Raw genomic sequence first — 16991 nt, forward strand, 5'->3', positions numbered from 1 at the left:
TTGAATGTGGTCTTGATTACTTGCCAATTAAAGTGCAAGGAAAACACTTACAATCTTCTCCTTTAAAATTACATCTAGATTCCATCTCCTCTGAAGGCTACAGGAAACTTGCAGAGATTGTTTCCAGTTGTCCTGTCTTCCTGCTTTTGGTATTTGGGTTGGTGGGGTAGGTAGAGAAATGCCTTTTTTTGTTGTTGTTTCCCAGCGTCTTGAATTTTGAGTGTGATTCTTTGCATGCAGAACGGAAGCAGAAACACCCTTCTGAAGTTGAATTTTGGTCATTGCTCATAGGCCAGATCGCTTGGGGTTTACAAGGTTTGGGATAGTGCCCCTCTAAAAAGAAGATACATGGAAGCAGATGGTCCTGTGGTAGCTGAGCATGGGAGGAGATGTCAGAAGAAAGTGTGTTGTGGCAGGAAGAGTGTGTTAGATGAGGGAGCAGAGGCAGCATGCAGCGGGCACGCAATTTCCAGGAGTCCGGTAGTGTAGGAGGTGCTATGCTGTGGTGGCAAATCTCTTGGAGCAGGTGTGCAGGGGCACTGCCTGCCTGCCACCCCCTGGGCAGCTTGGCTGTGCGTGCTGGGAAAGAGCCAGGGCTGAGGTGTGAAGGGAAGCAAAGACATAAGGGGGAGAAGGGAGAGAAAGGAAGAAAAAAGCCAAGAGGAGTAGGGACAGGGTGACAAGAAGCGGGGGGACCCCACCTGTGAAGGTAACCGTGAGTTTCTGTTTATCTTGCCTGTGGTTATACTGCAAGGAAGTTTTGAACCGCTGCCTAATATGACTGTCAATTATTTTAACTTGTATTTCTCACCTCAGTCCCCATGAAGTGCATTTGACAATAATTAATTTTGTGTGTGCAACTGGAAGTGTATCCTACTCCTGCAAAGGTGTCAGCTTAATGGGATATGGCTACAGGGGATAACAGGCTGTGACACCCCATTAGGGGATTTGGGGGGGTCACCTATTCATCTGGACTAATATTTTAATTGTTGGAACATTAGGTTTCCCGTAGTTGAATTGGGATCAGATTAACCTCTGTCTCTCTGAACTTGCATGCTGGCCAGCTCCTTAAACACCGTTGCTAATTTTATTTTCTACTTTCACCATGTATTTAAGATAACTCTGTTTGTTTCATAGGTTAAAGAGGAAATATTCTCACTGGCTGAGATCCCAGTGAGCAATTACAAATATTTTACTATAGTTACAGGACTTGGCATTCAGCCTCAGGCCATGGGCATCAGAAAATCCACATGTGGAAACCCCACGTGTTATAAGACTGGGAGGGTTTCATATGGAGGGATTCCTCCTCATCTCTACTGAAGTCAAACTCTTGATTTAGAAAAAAGTAATAAATAGCTCTTGTACTCATAAATCAAACCTCTGCAAACAGCTTTCCCCTATACCAGTTAGAGAAGGGTTAATTGAGCCTCTTCATCTCTATTGCATGTTAGCACAGAAGGTCAGTGATGGGAGATGCTAGGTCCAAACCAAAGGCTTTTGAAACAGACCCCTAACTAGCCTAATGAATATGCTGTTGAGATGAACAGGTCATTTAACACTTTTCATGTTGCTATTGTCCACCCAACCTTAAATGTCAACTCTGTCTCTCTGATAGGCTGGTTCTGCTCAAAAAGGTTTCCTGGCTTTGTTAGATTCCTAGGAGGGATTTCCCCCCGCCCTTATTCCTAATTGCTGGCAGAACCCTACGGATGTATTTATAGCAGCCTTTTCATTCAGGTCAAGTCTTCACTTGAGAATTTTGCCAGTGGGTAAGGGTTGTGAAGAGATGCGATCCAGGCAGAAGTGCGAGCGCCAAACGCAGTTGTAATTATAGTCCTTAAACTGCAGCTTACTGACCACAGTGGAACAACTGGCTTTGCTAAGGGCAGGCTGGTTTGATACACCGCTGGGAGGAACGCATGACCATGTGCTGGGATTGCTGGGTCTACGCTAGGACCACTTCACAGAGCTGGTGTGGCTGCAGTTCAGCTGTCTGAGAACCCTTCGAGCCCCGTGCGGTCCCAGCGTCGGGGAAGGGCTGTGAACGGGGCTGGTGGAATGGACCCTTCTGCTGATACCTGCCTTGTACCTAACCCCTCGTCACAGAGGTGGGCAGCCCCCTCTCTGGTGTTTCTATCAGGGACTCGAGCACATCCTTAGTGTGCTGACATGAGATGTCCAGGTTGTTTGAAAAAACATTTTGTGAGAACCGAGTTGCATATCTGACAGAACTGAATACTTATCTGAAATGTTATCGTGAACTTCCTCACCCTGTGAAAAGCAAGTGTGTTTCTTCTTGGGACACTTCGATTTTTCCTGTGACCCATGGCATTCTGTAGCCTAGGCGGCCTCAGAAAATTCTATCTGAGCTCAGGAGGACAGCAGGCAGATGGCCCCAGGCTTTCCAGTGAGATTTCTTGATGCCTCCTGTACTCCTTGCCTTGAGTAGACTCCCCAGTGCAGTGGTCAGGAGCACAACGACATGGGTGCTCCTAATTTAACCACACAATCACGGGCTCAACATTCCAAAGTTGGGTAAAGGGCATTGCAGTGATTTGCTCCCGCAGACTTTCTTGGCTTTCTGGTACCTGCATCAGCTGGCAGATGGAAAGGTGGAAACTCAGATATCAGCACTGGAAAATAAAGGCAGACGAGGTGAAATAGCACATCTCCAAGCGTGTATGGTGCAGAGCAGAAGAACTTTTGTGGCTATTCCCAGTGATGCTGCCGAATCTGAGCTCAAGAAGCTCCTCGGTAAGGAAACTGCTTTGGCAATGCACTGTGTATCTGAGCTGCCCCTCCAAAACGGGAACCAGGCAACTGTTTTATTCCTCCTGGAAGTGATGATGTATCTTTGGGGAGCTTTTCAGACACAGTAGCTTGTTTTGAGGATATCATTGCATCAAAGGCACTGGTCATTTTTTCTGTGACATGTGTGTTTCTAATTCACTGAGATGCTTTGAAATTTCAATGTGTGAATTCATGCCAGCTTCTTCCTAGCTATTAGTAGGTGATGCTCCCCATGATCAAGGTAGCCAACACAACAACACAGTGCGCTCTGACCAGAACTGGACAAACACGGTAAGGATGCGACATCAATTCAAATGAACTGTTCGGCTGAAATCATTCCAAGAGCTGAGCCAATGCCTAGTGAAACTAGCAAAAGGGCAAGTACAAGTTAAAGTCAGGCTAACTTTCTACATCAAGACAATCTGGATTCAGACTGGGAAGCTTGCTAAAGGCCTTGAGGACTACCCTTTTACACACAGTCGTCGTCATCCTCCAGGATCCCTCTGAGGCATTCATGGTCTCACCAATGGGAATGAGATGGTTGAGGTACATTGTGAGAATGGCTGGATGAGCTGTGGAGCTGATCAGCAGTGGTGAGGATGCAGTTTCCTCACTATACCCATCATAGAGTGCTCCGCAAAAATCAGTTATCACTTTGGTCCTTTTCAGCACTTCTGGTTTCTGCACAGACTAAATACCCGGTGGGCCTTGCTTTGCTAGCCATCTGACACAACTGGAGCAGGACAGAGCTGTGAGAAGGCCAACTCCACCAAGCTGTCGCTAGTGTTCAGATGAGATCTGGCTGTTGGCTGAAGAATAGGTGAACTTACTCTAGACCTCGGGCAATTTTAGGGAGCAGAAGGCGGCATTTCTTTTGTAACTGTGGATGACTTCCCTGAAATTAAAGTGTATGTATGCAAATCTGTTGATTTGTTGGAGTACTCCTTGGTGACTCCAGATTTTTTTGCAGCTGCCTCCCTGTTTTATCATCTCTAGCTGAAGAGGAGATGTCACTCCATCTTGGCAGGTAATGACATGGCTTCAGCTGTTTGCATCTTTGCTGTTTCCTGGACAGCACCAACATCACGTACATGGGCCAAAAGCCTTCACTGTTTGGTGATTGCAGCTGGGACAGGACTCTGTGGTCAATCTTCTCAGCAACAAGCTATTGCAAGTATTGAAACCTGTCTGCTTTCTATGGGATCCTGAAACAAATTTTACGCCTCAGTCCTTGTGTTCAAGATATTGCCTGGCCGGGTCCCTGCTGTGGGATGCAGGGTATGGCTGACTGTTGCATAAAAACATAGCGTGTGTTTGCAAAATAAATCCTGCCTGTAGCAATCATGGTGGGGATCAGGTCAGAACTTTCTAAAGGGAAGATACAAGACTGTGCATTGTGCCCTCCTAGCATCACTCCTAGCATCCTAGTTTGCCGTCCTCTGTGCCAAGAGCCAGGCAACCTGAAATTTCTTCTAGTTTTAGTTTTCTCCTCATGCTTCCTATAGCATAAATAGATGGTAATCTGTAATATTAAAGCAAACAAACCCCCTAAAATTTGCCAAACCCATGCTTCTTAGGAGTATGTCCCTGCTGCTGGCTGTACCCTTCTGCCCCTTCCTTTGCCTCAGCTCTGGTACTTGCCTGACTCCTTGGTTCAGTTCGCTAATCCAGCAGAAGACTAACCCAGCAAAAAAGGAGGTTGACTTTTGGGCTTTGTTTGTTTGTGTTTTTGTCAGGTTAGTGAGCTGCCTTGGCTCCCCAAGGGGTCAGGTGAAGGCCAGAGCTGGGGTGTAGGAGGAAGTGGGACTGCATGGCCTGGAAGAGGTTGCAGCAAAAGGTTAGATTTGCTCAGCCAACTTTCTAGGCTGTTTTCTTGGTGCACCGCAGGAAAGTGCTCAGAGGCGGGGGCCAGGTGCAATGTGCAGGGCAGAGGGCACTGCAGGAGAATTTGTTTCAGCAGTGGCAGTTCTGGGGGTGAGTAGAAGCTTTCCCTATGGGGGTTAGGTTCACCCATTTGCTACTCAGCCCTCCGCTGCTTTCAAAACCATGCTGCGAGTGCTGGGACAAAACCTTCAACCCAGCTGTCTCTCAGCTACCAAAATATCTCCTTTGCCCCTTGACCAGCTGTCAAAACTTTCCTGGCCTTCCTCGAGCAAGCGTCTTAGGGAATGTTTCCCTTGGCCTATGAGAAATGGGAGGGATGCTCTGCAGATGACTAGCAGGACTGCGCATTCAATGCCAGATGCCTGTCCCAAGCAAGCTCCTAAGCAAGGCTGTCCATCAGGGCTGCCAGCCCTCGCCTTTGTCATGCTCCCAGCTTGGTGTGCTCTGTAGGATGAGATTGCAGTTCAAGGAAGAAAATGTTTCCGAGTAAAAAATTGTGCAACGCCAGAGCCAAGAAAAAAGCCTTAATTATTCAACTAGTTTGAAATGCTTTAAAGTATCCCTAAAAATAGGTGAGAGGGATGTTTGTCAGCTACAAAGAGATTATCCTGCAGTAGTATTGCTTGTCTTATTTTATGATGATGCTACAGAATACAGTCCCTCAGGTAGCCTCATTAATGTTTATGAATGAACCCCTTGTTTTATGCTTTTAGTTTTAGAAGGTAGAAATAGGGCGAGAGGCTAGTAAGACTGCCTTTACCACATATGCTTTGGAAAGCCCAAGGACACGGGTGTAAGGTCTCTATAAGCCTCGGCGGCTCTGCGTCTGGATGACAACTGGATTTGGGCACTTGCTAGACCAGTTGAGGTGTACCCTAAGGGAGAAATCCAGGCAGGACTTTGGCTAACATCCTGGGTGAAATTCTGCACACTTCCCAGTGGATCTGTCAGCAGGAGGTTGGCACTCCTCTATGTCTCATCAGTCGTTTTGTTTTGATCTCTTCCGGCAAAGGCAACCTGTGACCATATGTTGTTATAGCCATAAGCGCTTCTACAGGGCAGTATCTGGTAAACCCCGCTGCCTGTCAGCATCTCAGCCCAGGGTGGAGGCTTCTTTTCACTATCTGTTCCCTAAAGAGGGCAACTGTTTCTTCTGGCTATCATAAAAGAACGGTGGCAGTTACGCCCAACCCTTAACAGTATGCGGTGGTTTCTGAGTCTTACCACTCCAGCCTTAAAATAACAGCTCTTTTTTCTGAGCCAACCAACAATTGTGGTCAGCCACTAATACCAGTTTAACCATTTGGCGGCTGCCCTATAGGAAATAGCTCTTTCCAGAGAGCCGAAGGAGCCTTTGGCCCCAGAGCCACGCTGGGTTGGTTTCAGTCAGAAGGGCATGTTTACAGATTTCCTTGTATACAACCAGCCTCTATAATAACAATCAGATCCTGGAAAGTTCATCCCAAACAAATTGTGGAAGTAGGTTAGAAATAGTAATTCAAGTCAACTGTGCTTGTGTTTTATTTGATGAATGAGTGGGTAAAACTCTCTGATCCCCCCCAACGAAAAGTTTCTTGCTCTGTAGTTCCCTTTCCATCCGTCGTGTGCTGGGACTGTCAGCGGAGTTTATTTTGAGCTCAGTTCCCTCCCTGCTACGCACGGTAGCAACGAGCTCTGCAACTGGTGCCGATCCGGCCCTTACGGCTTTAGGGCAGGAATGAGCAATTAAGGGCTGTTGTAGGCCGGGGGTTCCCACCCCCTCCCCCGGGATGCTGCCGTAGCTGTCCCTCGTCCCTTCCCGTGGCTCCGCGTCTCCCCGTAGACACTTTTCCTCTCATCCCCTCCGCTCTCGCGGCGGATCTCCCACAGGGCACCAACGCGGGCAGCGTGCGGAGCCGTCAGCCGCCCTTCGCGGCAGGACCCCGCGCTGCCCATCACCGCAGCTCTCCGCCGGGCAGCGCGGGGTCCGGGGGGGGGGGGGGGGGGGGGGCGATCACCGCGCTCCGCGCACTGTCCCGACCCGTTCCGCGGTAAACGGGGCACCCGGCTCCCCCGACCAGCCGCAACCACGTGGCGAGCACAGTTTCCCGGCCAGCGGCCGCAGCGCTCCCTCCCTCCCGCCCGGGGCGAAGGCTCCGCGGGGCGCGTAGCGGTGCGCGCCCCCTCAACTCGCGCCAACTTCGCCCCGCGCTCCCCCGGCGCGCGCCGCCGAGCTCCCCTTTCCCCGGCGGGCGCTCGTTTTGAATGAATGACCTCACCCGCGCCGGCCAACCGCCGCGCGGCCGCGCTTAATATTCATGAGGCGCCGCGCCAATGAACGGGCGAGGAGGTTGTTTTAAACGGCAGAGCCCCGCAGCCAATCAGGCCGCTCTCGTAGGCAGCCAACGCGAGGCTGAGCCGCGCCGCGCCGAGCCCCGCGTCGTGCCCTGCGCTCCAGCTCCTGTCCACACTACCGCGAACAATACAGGTACGTGCAGCCCCGCCGCAACTTTTCGGGGGGCGGCTGCCCCCTGCCCGCCCCGCCGCCGCCCCGCCCTGCCCCCGCGCCTTCGCCCCTCTGCTCTTGTCTGCCCCGGGCTTTTTTTTTTTTTATTATTATTATTGTTATTTTTTGTTTTCCGTTCCTTCCTTCCTCCGAGTTTTTTTTTTTTTTTAATTAAAAAAAAAAATCGGAAAAATCACCCAAAACTTTCTTCTGCTCTCGCAAGGGGGATCGGCGGTGCTGGGGCAGATGCCGCGCGCAGCTGGCGGGGCGGCGGGCAGCGGGCGAGGCGCAGCGTTTGCCCCCCGCCCTCCTCCCTTGCCCCGCCGGGACCCCCCCCCCCGCGGCGCGGAGGGGCTACCTGTCCCCGGTGCAGCCCGGTTTCCCCGCGCCGGGCTCCCGTGCCGTCGAGAGTAATATGGCTGGTGCAGCAACTACACCGGGACTAACTCCTCTTCTCCCCCGCATGGGCAGGGATTTTTCTCTGCCGCCTCCTAATGTCGCACGGCAAAACGCGCGGCGCCCTCGGCTTTTATTTGCCCCCTTTCCCCGGGTGGGCTCGGTGGGGCTGGCGGCGGTGGGAAAGTTGTTGGCCGTGCGCAATGCCGTGCCCGCTGTTTATTCTGCATTAATATGGCTGTCGCTTTAGCATCTGACAGGGATAAACCCTGCGCGCTGCGCCCGTCTGTCCCGGCGAAGCAGTTTTTTTCTCGCCGCCGCCGCTTCCAAACTCCCCCGTTCCCTTCGCCTCTGCCTCCGCTGCTCTTCCCCTGCCCGGGAAGGTGTCTCCGGCGGGGCTGCGCCCGCGGCGAGGCCCCGCATCGCCTCTTCCCCGCGCCGCGCCGCCCGTGCTGTGGGCATTAATATGGCTGGCGCTGGAGAGCCCCGGCGAAGGGAAGAAAGACGTGTAAGCGGCATAGGGATGGGGAGGGGGGTCGCGGCGGGGGAAATCTCCTTCCCGGCGCCCCGCAGGGGGCCCAAACCTTTCGCTTTCGCCCCGGCTTCTCTCTCCCCACCGCCTCGCGCCCTCGGCCGGGCGCCGGGGGGCCGCCCCGGGGCTCTCCGCACTCTTTTTCTGGCGGCGCGGAGGAGCGTAGCGGCGGCGATAATGGCTGCACGGGAGCCTTTGTTAGAGAGCGCTGCGCTAGGCAGGGGCCGGGGGGGGGGGGGGGGGGGCGCCTCCCGCCCGCGCCCCGGCCCCGCCGCCCCCGCCGCCCGGCGGGGGGCCGAGCGGGGAGCCCCTTCTCGGCGGGGGCGGCGTTTTGGCGGGGCCGGCGGCCGGGGGCGGCGGGCGCGGGGGGCCGAGCGCGGCGGAGGGGGAGCGCGGCTTTGTTCGGCGGCGCGGCGGCGGCGCCGGGAGAAGCCATCTTAGCGAGCGGGGCCGGCCCTGGGCGCGGAGCGCGGCGGCCGCCGCCGCCGCTCCCGCTGCCGCTCGCACCGGCCGCCCGGGGCCGGGCCGGCGCCCCGCGCCCCCGGCCCCCGCCCGTCCCCCCGGCGCCCCCCGCCCGCCGCCCCGCCGCATTTCAGGGGCAGTTTCTTTCATCAGGAGGCATTTCACAAAATGGAAGATGAATTATTGGCGTCTGGCGGAGCCGCCGCTGCCCCCTCCGCCCGCCGGCCCCGGCCCCGCCGCAGGTGCCCGCGCCCCGCGCCGCGGAGCCCGGCCGCCGCGGTGACCTTGGGGGGGAGAAGATGGCGGGAGGGGAGCGAGCGGAGGCCGGGCCGGCCGCGGCGGGCCGCTCGCCCCCAAACTTCGGGAGCAGGCGGCGGCCCCGGCCCCGCTCCGCGCCCCGGCCTCGCCGCCTTGTCCCGCGTTTACGCGGGTTTTGCGCTCTCGGGCGGGAGCGGGGATCCCGCCGAGCTGCGGGAGCGGCCGGGCGGGCGAGGGCGGCTGAACGCTGCCTCTGCTGCACAGGGGGGGTTAATAGGCGCTATTAAATATTAACGTTGTGCTAATAAAAATTAAATTTTCAAGCGCTTGAGAAGCTGGAAATGGGAAATATTGCTGCGGGATTTTTTGTTTGTTTGTTTGTTTGAAGGAGGGGGAGAAAAATAATACGCAGGAAGGGGAAATAAATACAGCCCGAAAGTTGGCATCATCCTCTCGGTGACTTGCTAATCACATCTTTGCACTGACCACTATGCCTCCGAACATGTGTCACTTGGTGGAGCAAGAGCAAGCGCTGCTCACCTCGCAGAGCTCCGTGGGTCCTATTGTGTTTAAAACTGGCCCTTCTTTGCGCACCTTCTTATATATAGAAGGTTATTGCACCTTTACAGGGGGAATAATCTGCCCTGCTTTTCTACCTGGACAGCAGCTGTGAACGTGTAAACTTCAGCTACTAAAGGAATAAGTCAGAGCCTGGCGCTGTGCATGCCACTCAAGCCTCAGTGTGGTAGCCAACTAAAACAAATAGTTTCTATTCATATATAACTTTTAATGGGCAGAAGTATGTGCATTTAATAGCCTGTCTCCAGTCTTTGCACATGATGTAAATATATATATCAATGTAAAACTGAAATCCAGTGACCAGTTTCGCTTGGCTCAAGTGTGCAACCCAAGTGTCAAGGAAGCGTAATTTAAGTCTCTGTGTTGGGGATGGTAAGAGGTGTTGGGGGGGGAAGAAAGGGATGTGTTAGTGATGGGACACCACTTCAGGGAATGGTGGTGTGCGTGTATGTATATATACAAATGTGCACACCGTATATGTATACGCGTGTATGTGTACACATTCTTCCATACGTGTGTTCACTTATTTTTCCCCCTGCTTCCCTACAGAGTCAAGATGGCTAAAGGTGATCCGAAGAAGCCCAAGGGCAAGATGTCTGCCTACGCCTTCTTTGTGCAGACGTGCCGTGAGGAACATAAGAAAAAGAACCCTGAGGTTCCAGTCAACTTTGCAGAGTTTTCCAAGAAGTGCTCGGAGAGGTGGAAGGTACCTTAATTTGTGACTTCCTGAAGGAGTAATTCCTTATGGGATCTGCTAGGATGGTGCGTGTGTGCCCGAACATGAAGGGAGCTGGTGCTGTTCGCGTCTGTGTGCCGCTCTTGGCAAGGCGTCCTGGCCATTGTTCAGGTGCTGTTGACTCCTGTAACGATCATGAAGGCTTCAGCCCAGTGTATCTGCCTGTTCAGGTGCTTCCACTGCAGCCTGGCCTTTTTTCCTGTTTCCAAGCAGTACCTGTCAGCAGCTGCCTCCCTCCAGGCTTGTGTCCTCGAGGAGGACCCTGGCTGGGCTTGTCCCATTCCCATTGCTTCCCTCTCACTGAGTATGCCAGCTGTGGCTGCGGTCCCCAGTACAGGACCTTCGTCCCCAAGGTGGTCCAGTTAGAAAACAAACAAATTCTGAAACTCCCCTATCAAGTTGGTATGTGTTGGCTTGTTTACTTAAAGTTTGCCAGCTATTGAACAGTTGGGTAATCACAGGTTCGGTGTCTTGTTTTTTGGTGGGTTTTTATTTTAGACCATGTCAAGCAAGGAGAAGGCTAAATTTGATGAAATGGCCAAGGCTGATAAGGTACGATATGATAGAGAAATGAAGGACTATGGACCAGCTAAGGGTGGCAAGAAGAAGAAGGATCCCAATGCCCCAAAACGACCACCGTAAGTAACTTTGAGGCATTAAATGCACAAGTATTTTGGGTTGTTTTCACACCCTGTAACACAGCTGATAGCTTTCCATAAAGGAAGTGGATGGGGTATATCGTTGGTATAGCAGTATTGCTGATATTCATAGCTTACGATACTGGCTTGTAAAGCTTGTAATCTAGAGCACTTAACAGGAACTGTCAGTGCTTGGTACCCTTAAACTCATATTGATGAAAGTCATGGAAATGACTGGCTCACAGTGAGACTTGTGTATCGAAGATGAAACTGGGTGGGGGGGATAGGCAACACTTGATTAAAAAGCGTTGGGTGAAGGCTGCAGGTCTGGGCCTCAGTAAAATCAAAACATGTTTGGGTTTGTGTTTTGTGGTGTTTGGGTTGCTTTGTGGTTTTTTTATAAGTAAAAAAAAAAAAAGTGTTTCTACTGAGCATGTGACTGCATGTGTGAACGTTGTGGATGAGAGATGAAGGGGTGTGCTACTGTGGTGCTGACTGTCCTCTGGTGCTTCTCCCCAAGGTCTGGCTTCTTCCTCTTCTGTTCAGAGTTCCGCCCTAAGATCAAGTCCACAAACCCTGGCATATCCATCGGGGATGTAGCAAAGAAACTGGGCGAAATGTGGAACAACCTCAGTGATGGTGAAAAGCAGCCTTATAACAATAAGGCAGCTAAACTGAAGGAGAAGTACGAGAAGGTAAGGCTAGTTTTCACTTGTGCCTCTTCCATACCGGCTCTTGTGTCGATGTGTTTCTGTAACATAGACCCAGCTAAGGTGGCCCCAGCGCAGTGAGCACCTCCAGCTGACGGACCTGTTCTCGCTGTGCTGTGTGCCGTGTTGGGACAGAGTTAGGTCAGAGAGCTGCAGGTGGATTCCAGTGAGGAGAGAGCTTTCCCCCAGTGGTGTGCAGCAGCGGCCGCTCGTGTTGCTCCAGCAGAGGGTTTGCTGTGCTGTTGGAGGAGCTTTGTCCTGTTAGCAGCAAACTTTTAAGGGAGGCTGAGTTCTCTTCTCCTCCTCGAAAAAATGACCATGGAAACAGGGTTCAAGGCCTCCAGCATCCGGAGGCAGCTGAGTGCGCTTAGATGTCTGCGTACCTGTGTGCTGCAATGCTGGCTGTCTCCCCGTCTGGGGGTGCCGCTGTGGAAGGCCAGTCCCTTTGCCTTAACACCCGCTGCTGTACAAATGCTGTGTGTGTTTGCTGCTTAGAGCAAATTAAGACATCCCCTTGACTTTGCAGGATGTTGCAGACTACAAGTCTAAAGGAAAGTTTGATGGCGCAAAGGGAGCAGCAACCAAAGCTGCTCGGAAAAAGGTAGAGGAAGAAGACGAAGAGGAGGAGGAGGATGAAGAAGAGGAGGATGAAGATGATGATGATGAATAAAACTGTACAATACTTGTCTCCATGTGAATACCATAGAGTAGGGGAAACACCATAAATGAAGCACCTCTTATTTGAGATGGTGTCTCTTGCCCTTATTAGGCTTAATTAAAAAAAAAAAAATTTGGATTCCGATCGCGTTGTAGTTTCTAAAAGTGCTCTAGAAATTGTAACTGGTTTACATGAAGTGGCCATGGGTGTAGTGAGCACCCTGAAACTGTATCAAAGTTGTACATATTTCCAAACATTTTTAAAATGAAAAGGCGCTCTAGTGTTCTCCTAACTCTGTGCACTTTGCTGTTGGTGTAACAAAGCATTTAAAAATGTTTCAAGCATTTTTTTAATTTGTAAGGTGGTGTTACTATATGGTTATTGGCTAGAAAATCCTGGGTTATAAACTGTACATATCTATAGTTTGTAAAAACTAGACAGATTCTTGTGGTACATGCTTAGAGTTATGATGCCTTAGAGGAGCAGTGATTACTTGGAAAGGCTGTACGTTCCCCGGGGTGCCATGGCCCAAAGCATGCACTGTGAGGGTAGATCTATTTACACTACAGTGGGCGTCCATTTAGCTTAAAGTTGTCTTTCTGTATATAGTGAAATAGCATTCTGCTGCCATTCTTAGTTGTGGAAGGGGGTTCAGCTGGCATGAGAAGTGTATGGATTTTTTTAGTTAAGTGCGGTAGTTTTTAAACTGAAACTGTAGACATCTCTTCATCGTCAACTAAGTGAAGAGCCAGTGCAGCAACTGAAGTTCAAAAACACTCTGTACTTAAATGAATTTGCAACGTTCTGTTTTTTTTGTATGTTTAGAATGCTGAAATGTTTTTGAAGCAAAATAAACAGTATTACATTTTTAAAACTGTTCTTGACAACACTCTAAATTTCTGGTTTAAAAGGATTTTAACAACAGCAAGAGGTTCATTTTGAAGTCTGTGGCATCCCTCAGGGCTGGTGACTTAGGAAACATTCTGACTCAAGGATTAAAATAATAAATAAATAAATAAATGGTGGCCAGCCAAAACTGGCTGAATTGAAAGAGATGGCTGCTCCAGCTAATATGCAATCGTAACTGTTTATGGCTGAGTGGCATAAGATGCTATGCAAGTTTGAACTTTATTACTTGAACTTGGGAGCCTAAATGAACATTCATGACGTAATTGTTTGTTTGTGTGTGTATATAGCAGCATTCAGAGATGCAGAGAAAGGTAGGTGGCTAGGAATGAGGCTGACACCATGGAATAAGTATAAAAGCATAGTTTGGATTTTTTTCAGTTGTGTTGGGTAAATTTATAGCCCAAATGCATTGCTGTACATATTAAAATGTGCCTTTTTTGTCCTGTGTTAAACTGTTTCAGACTTGTGGTTTTTTCTAGCATCTTGATTCGTGGCAGGAGCCAGGCGCCTAGTCTAACTCCCTGCTGAAGTAGGAGCGTGGCGCAGGTACTTAGTCTGTGTCCTTTCTCTAACGATGCAAGTTGTAACAGGAATTGGGTGCTGTGAGGTGGGTTGGGGGAGCGACGTAGGTCTCTTTCACTTTTGGTGACCAGCTGGTTGCGTCGCAGTCTTGCCATCTTTCCAAATCCAAGCTGGGCATGTTTTGCAGCCCTTGGAAGGGAAAGGTAATAATACCTGGTCTCTAGCTGGCAACTCTAACCTTGTTTTTCCATAGCAGGGAAACTGCACAAACTGGGAAAACTGTAGCACCCCCTCGCTACCCTTGAATTCCTTCCTTGTGCTGGCTGTAGTTAGCAGTTGGCATTTGCTTGGCAGCGAGGAGGAGATGGGGGTGTGAGGATGCTTGCATTAATAGCAGGTCAAAGTTGTGGGCTGCTGTGTGCAGCTGACTTAGAGGACAGGGCAACACAATGGTGTAAACTGTGGGTACGGGCTGCTGCCACTGCTTTGCTTGAGCCAAACTGCAGATTAATGAAGGCCAGACTTGCAGGCAATAACTGCTTCCGATGCGGCTAAAACTGCTTCATTCTCCAACTGGGTAGCACATCTGGCTTCTCGTGACTTCTTCAACAACCATAGTATCTTGGCAGAACAGTCTCATCTAGTGTTGAGATGGACTTAGAATCTGAAAGCAAAACCAAGCAAAACTTCATGTCGGATGAAGCAAGCTAATAAACTTTTATGAAACATAGCAACATGTAGCAACTTTTTTTAAGGCTAAGTTTCAGTTGGATCACTTAGAAATACTTCTGTAATTGCTTAATTGTGGCAATTCTTAGTGTCTTTAATGCACAAAAAAAACCAAGTGTGAAATTAGCCCCCATTTTATGGGAAGTTGCATTTTAAAGCTACATCTGGAAAAGAAATAGATAGCTTTGTATTTGCTACCCTCTCCGCACATCTTCTGATGCAAGGGAGAAGATGACTGGAGATGGTAGCACATGGAAATCTGATGGGGAAGTGGTGGAGCAGAAGAGGAAAGCGATGGCATCGTTTCAGGAGCTCTAATACTGTTTCTATTGTCTAGTTGGCAAAATCTCCCCTTAGCCACATATGGGTATTAGTGTAGATCACTGCTGTGCAAATCGAGCTTGGCTTTGAATTAACTGCTAGTGAGCTGAGCCCCTATTGATAGTATTAGCAAATAAGAACTAGAGCTGACACCTCTTTGTCTTTGTTATATTGGAAATCTATTGAGTTGCAGGGCTTGATTAAGGTCTTGGACCTCACAGTGCACTACCTGTTCCTGCCCTGCAAATTTCTGAAATACAGCATGCCGCTGGGATCCTGTTCAATACAATGCTAGCGCAGGACTCCGGGGCCTCAAATGTGGATATTGCAGATGTAGTGGTGATGTCTTCCCCCAATACTCTGCTGTTGATAAATAACATAGTGTGAATGTATGTAAATAGCACTATTTTCCCACCCATCACTGGTTTTTGTGTTCTGAGATGTCATCTCAAATATTGGGAACTGCTTCATTTCCCCCAGCCCCATTTTTTTTTTTTTGATAGAACACCCTCCAAATGCTTTTCCCCTCTGCTTTGGAGTGCTTGTGTTTCAGAGCAGACACTTCTGCTTTGGGCTGCTGTATGGCTAAAATTTCAAGTTTGACTTCAGTCCCAAGCCAAGCAGAGTAAATGTGTCTCTTATTAGCTCCGTTATATGTAGAGAAGGGTAATGATAAAACAGATTTGGGGGAAGGGAGGGGAGAGACTCTCCCTTGCATGAATTTGGCAAGAGCTGAGTGCGTAGACCGCTTGTGTTCCCAAGACGTGGTTTGTTGCGTCCCCCCTGAGCCTGCTGAAGTTGAGCTCGGGTGGGCTGTGAGGACGAGGGGCTCAGTTAAGAAAAAGGAGATGGTGCTGGTACTGCAGCTGTTCAAGCCTGCTCGCCAGTCTGGATGCCTAAAACAGTGGCAGAGGTGTGAGAGCTTTTGATCAAGGGAAAGCATCGGCTGGTGCTGGTGTGGGGCGGAGATGGGCAGAGGCTGGCAGGGTGCTGCCCGGCAGCACTGACCCGTGTCGTGCAGGTCATTTCCCATGGTTGGTACCGTTTGATTTGCGGTCAGGACTATACATAGTCTTGAGAACACAGTCGCTACCAAAATGAACCACATCCCTCTGAAATCAGACCAGCTGGGGAGCGATGGGATGAACGGGGCTGCCGAGCTGCTCTGTGCAGGCGAGAGCCTGCCTCTGCCAAAAACGGGCCCGGCAGTCTGTTGGCGTGACCTGGGGAGGCAGAGGAGGGATGCTCTCCCGCTGCTCTGTGGTCTGTACGTTCCTAAATTCAGTGGAAATGTGGTAAATATTTGGTGTGAGCCCTTAAACTAGAGGGGGGGCTCTGGGGGAGGGACTGCATCGGGAAAGCCCCACCACGGGTGTGGGGTCAGCTCCCTGCAAGCAGTCACAAGGAAAACTGCGCTGCAGGATGGTTTCCTACTGCTCGTGTCTATCCTAATGCATCTGTGGGGAAGCAGTGCATTAATTTTTCTGTAATAAAATTAATTAAAAATCCTAGTCCAAATGCATATTGAATCAATTAGCAGCAAACGGCTGCAGCTCTAACAGAGGTCCATAGGAAGGTGAGAGTCTGCTTTGGGGATTGTACTGGGGATACAGGCAGAGTCAAAGCATCTCTCTTATCTGTTCCCTTTGAATGGCTGATTTTTATATAGTTTTATTCACTCCTAATAAACCCTGCAGGAACAGCAGCGAGGTGCGAGGGCTTCTCTTGGCTCTGGCTCAGGCGGTGGCAGGTGAATGGCTTTTCGCTTCCAGCCTCCAGCACAATTCTGGCAGCTGCCACAAGTTTATGTTTTCCCTCTGCTCACTCAGGCTGTTGTTCCGCAGGCAGAGAAACATCCCCCAAGTAAGCCCTTTGCTGCTGAGGGGTTTGGGAAGCAGGGCTTGGACCAGGAGAAGTGGCTGGGATGGGACCTCCCCGCTGGCTTTGCTGGGGCGAGAGCAGGATGCTGCATTTACGGCCGTGCTGCCGTTCGCTTCCTGATGAGCCCCACGCTCCCCTCTCTGAATGTTAGCCTGAGCTCGCGCTCCTCTAAAAGATAATGGGAGGAACTGTGACAAGTGACATATTTATTTCTTTCCGCTAGGGCTGCACCATATTTTAATGCAATAAACTGAATTGCAAATTGCGGCTGCGCTGAAAAACCAAGCGTGCTGGAGACCCTGTTACCAAACAGTTGCTCTCTAATGCTTCAGCTTGCAGTGGAGAAGAGACCGAATAACCAGTATGCCTGACGGGGGGTTTCATGCCCTATGGGGTATCTTCATCCCTTTTCGGCAGGCTGGGATCCGGTGGGAGCGCGGTGTGTGCCTGCCCCTGCTTGGGCAACACTTGGTGACCTGAGTTCAAAGCGCTCTGCAAACA

General features: G+C 50.6%; 1 protein-coding gene across 1 annotated transcript; it reads left to right on the top strand.

The window, feature by feature from the left end:
* Window positions 1–7124: 7124 nt before the first annotated feature.
* Window positions 7125–12140, top strand: HMGB3 (high mobility group box 3). Its single transcript, XM_086470005.1, has 5 exons — window positions 7125–7141; window positions 9936–10092; window positions 10621–10760; window positions 11281–11455; window positions 11997–12140. The coding sequence occupies exons 2-5, from the start codon at window positions 9943–9945 to the stop codon at window positions 12138–12140; spliced, it is 609 nt and encodes a 202-aa protein (XP_086326131.1). The 5' UTR covers window positions 7125–7141; window positions 9936–9942.
* The last annotated feature ends 4851 nt before the right edge of the window (window positions 12141–16991 follow it).

Source organism: Leptosomus discolor, chromosome 9, assembly GCF_034619465.1.
Source record: "Leptosomus discolor isolate bLepDis1 chromosome 9, bLepDis1.hap2, whole genome shotgun sequence".
Taxonomy (NCBI): domain Eukaryota; kingdom Metazoa; phylum Chordata; class Aves; order Leptosomiformes; family Leptosomidae; genus Leptosomus; species Leptosomus discolor.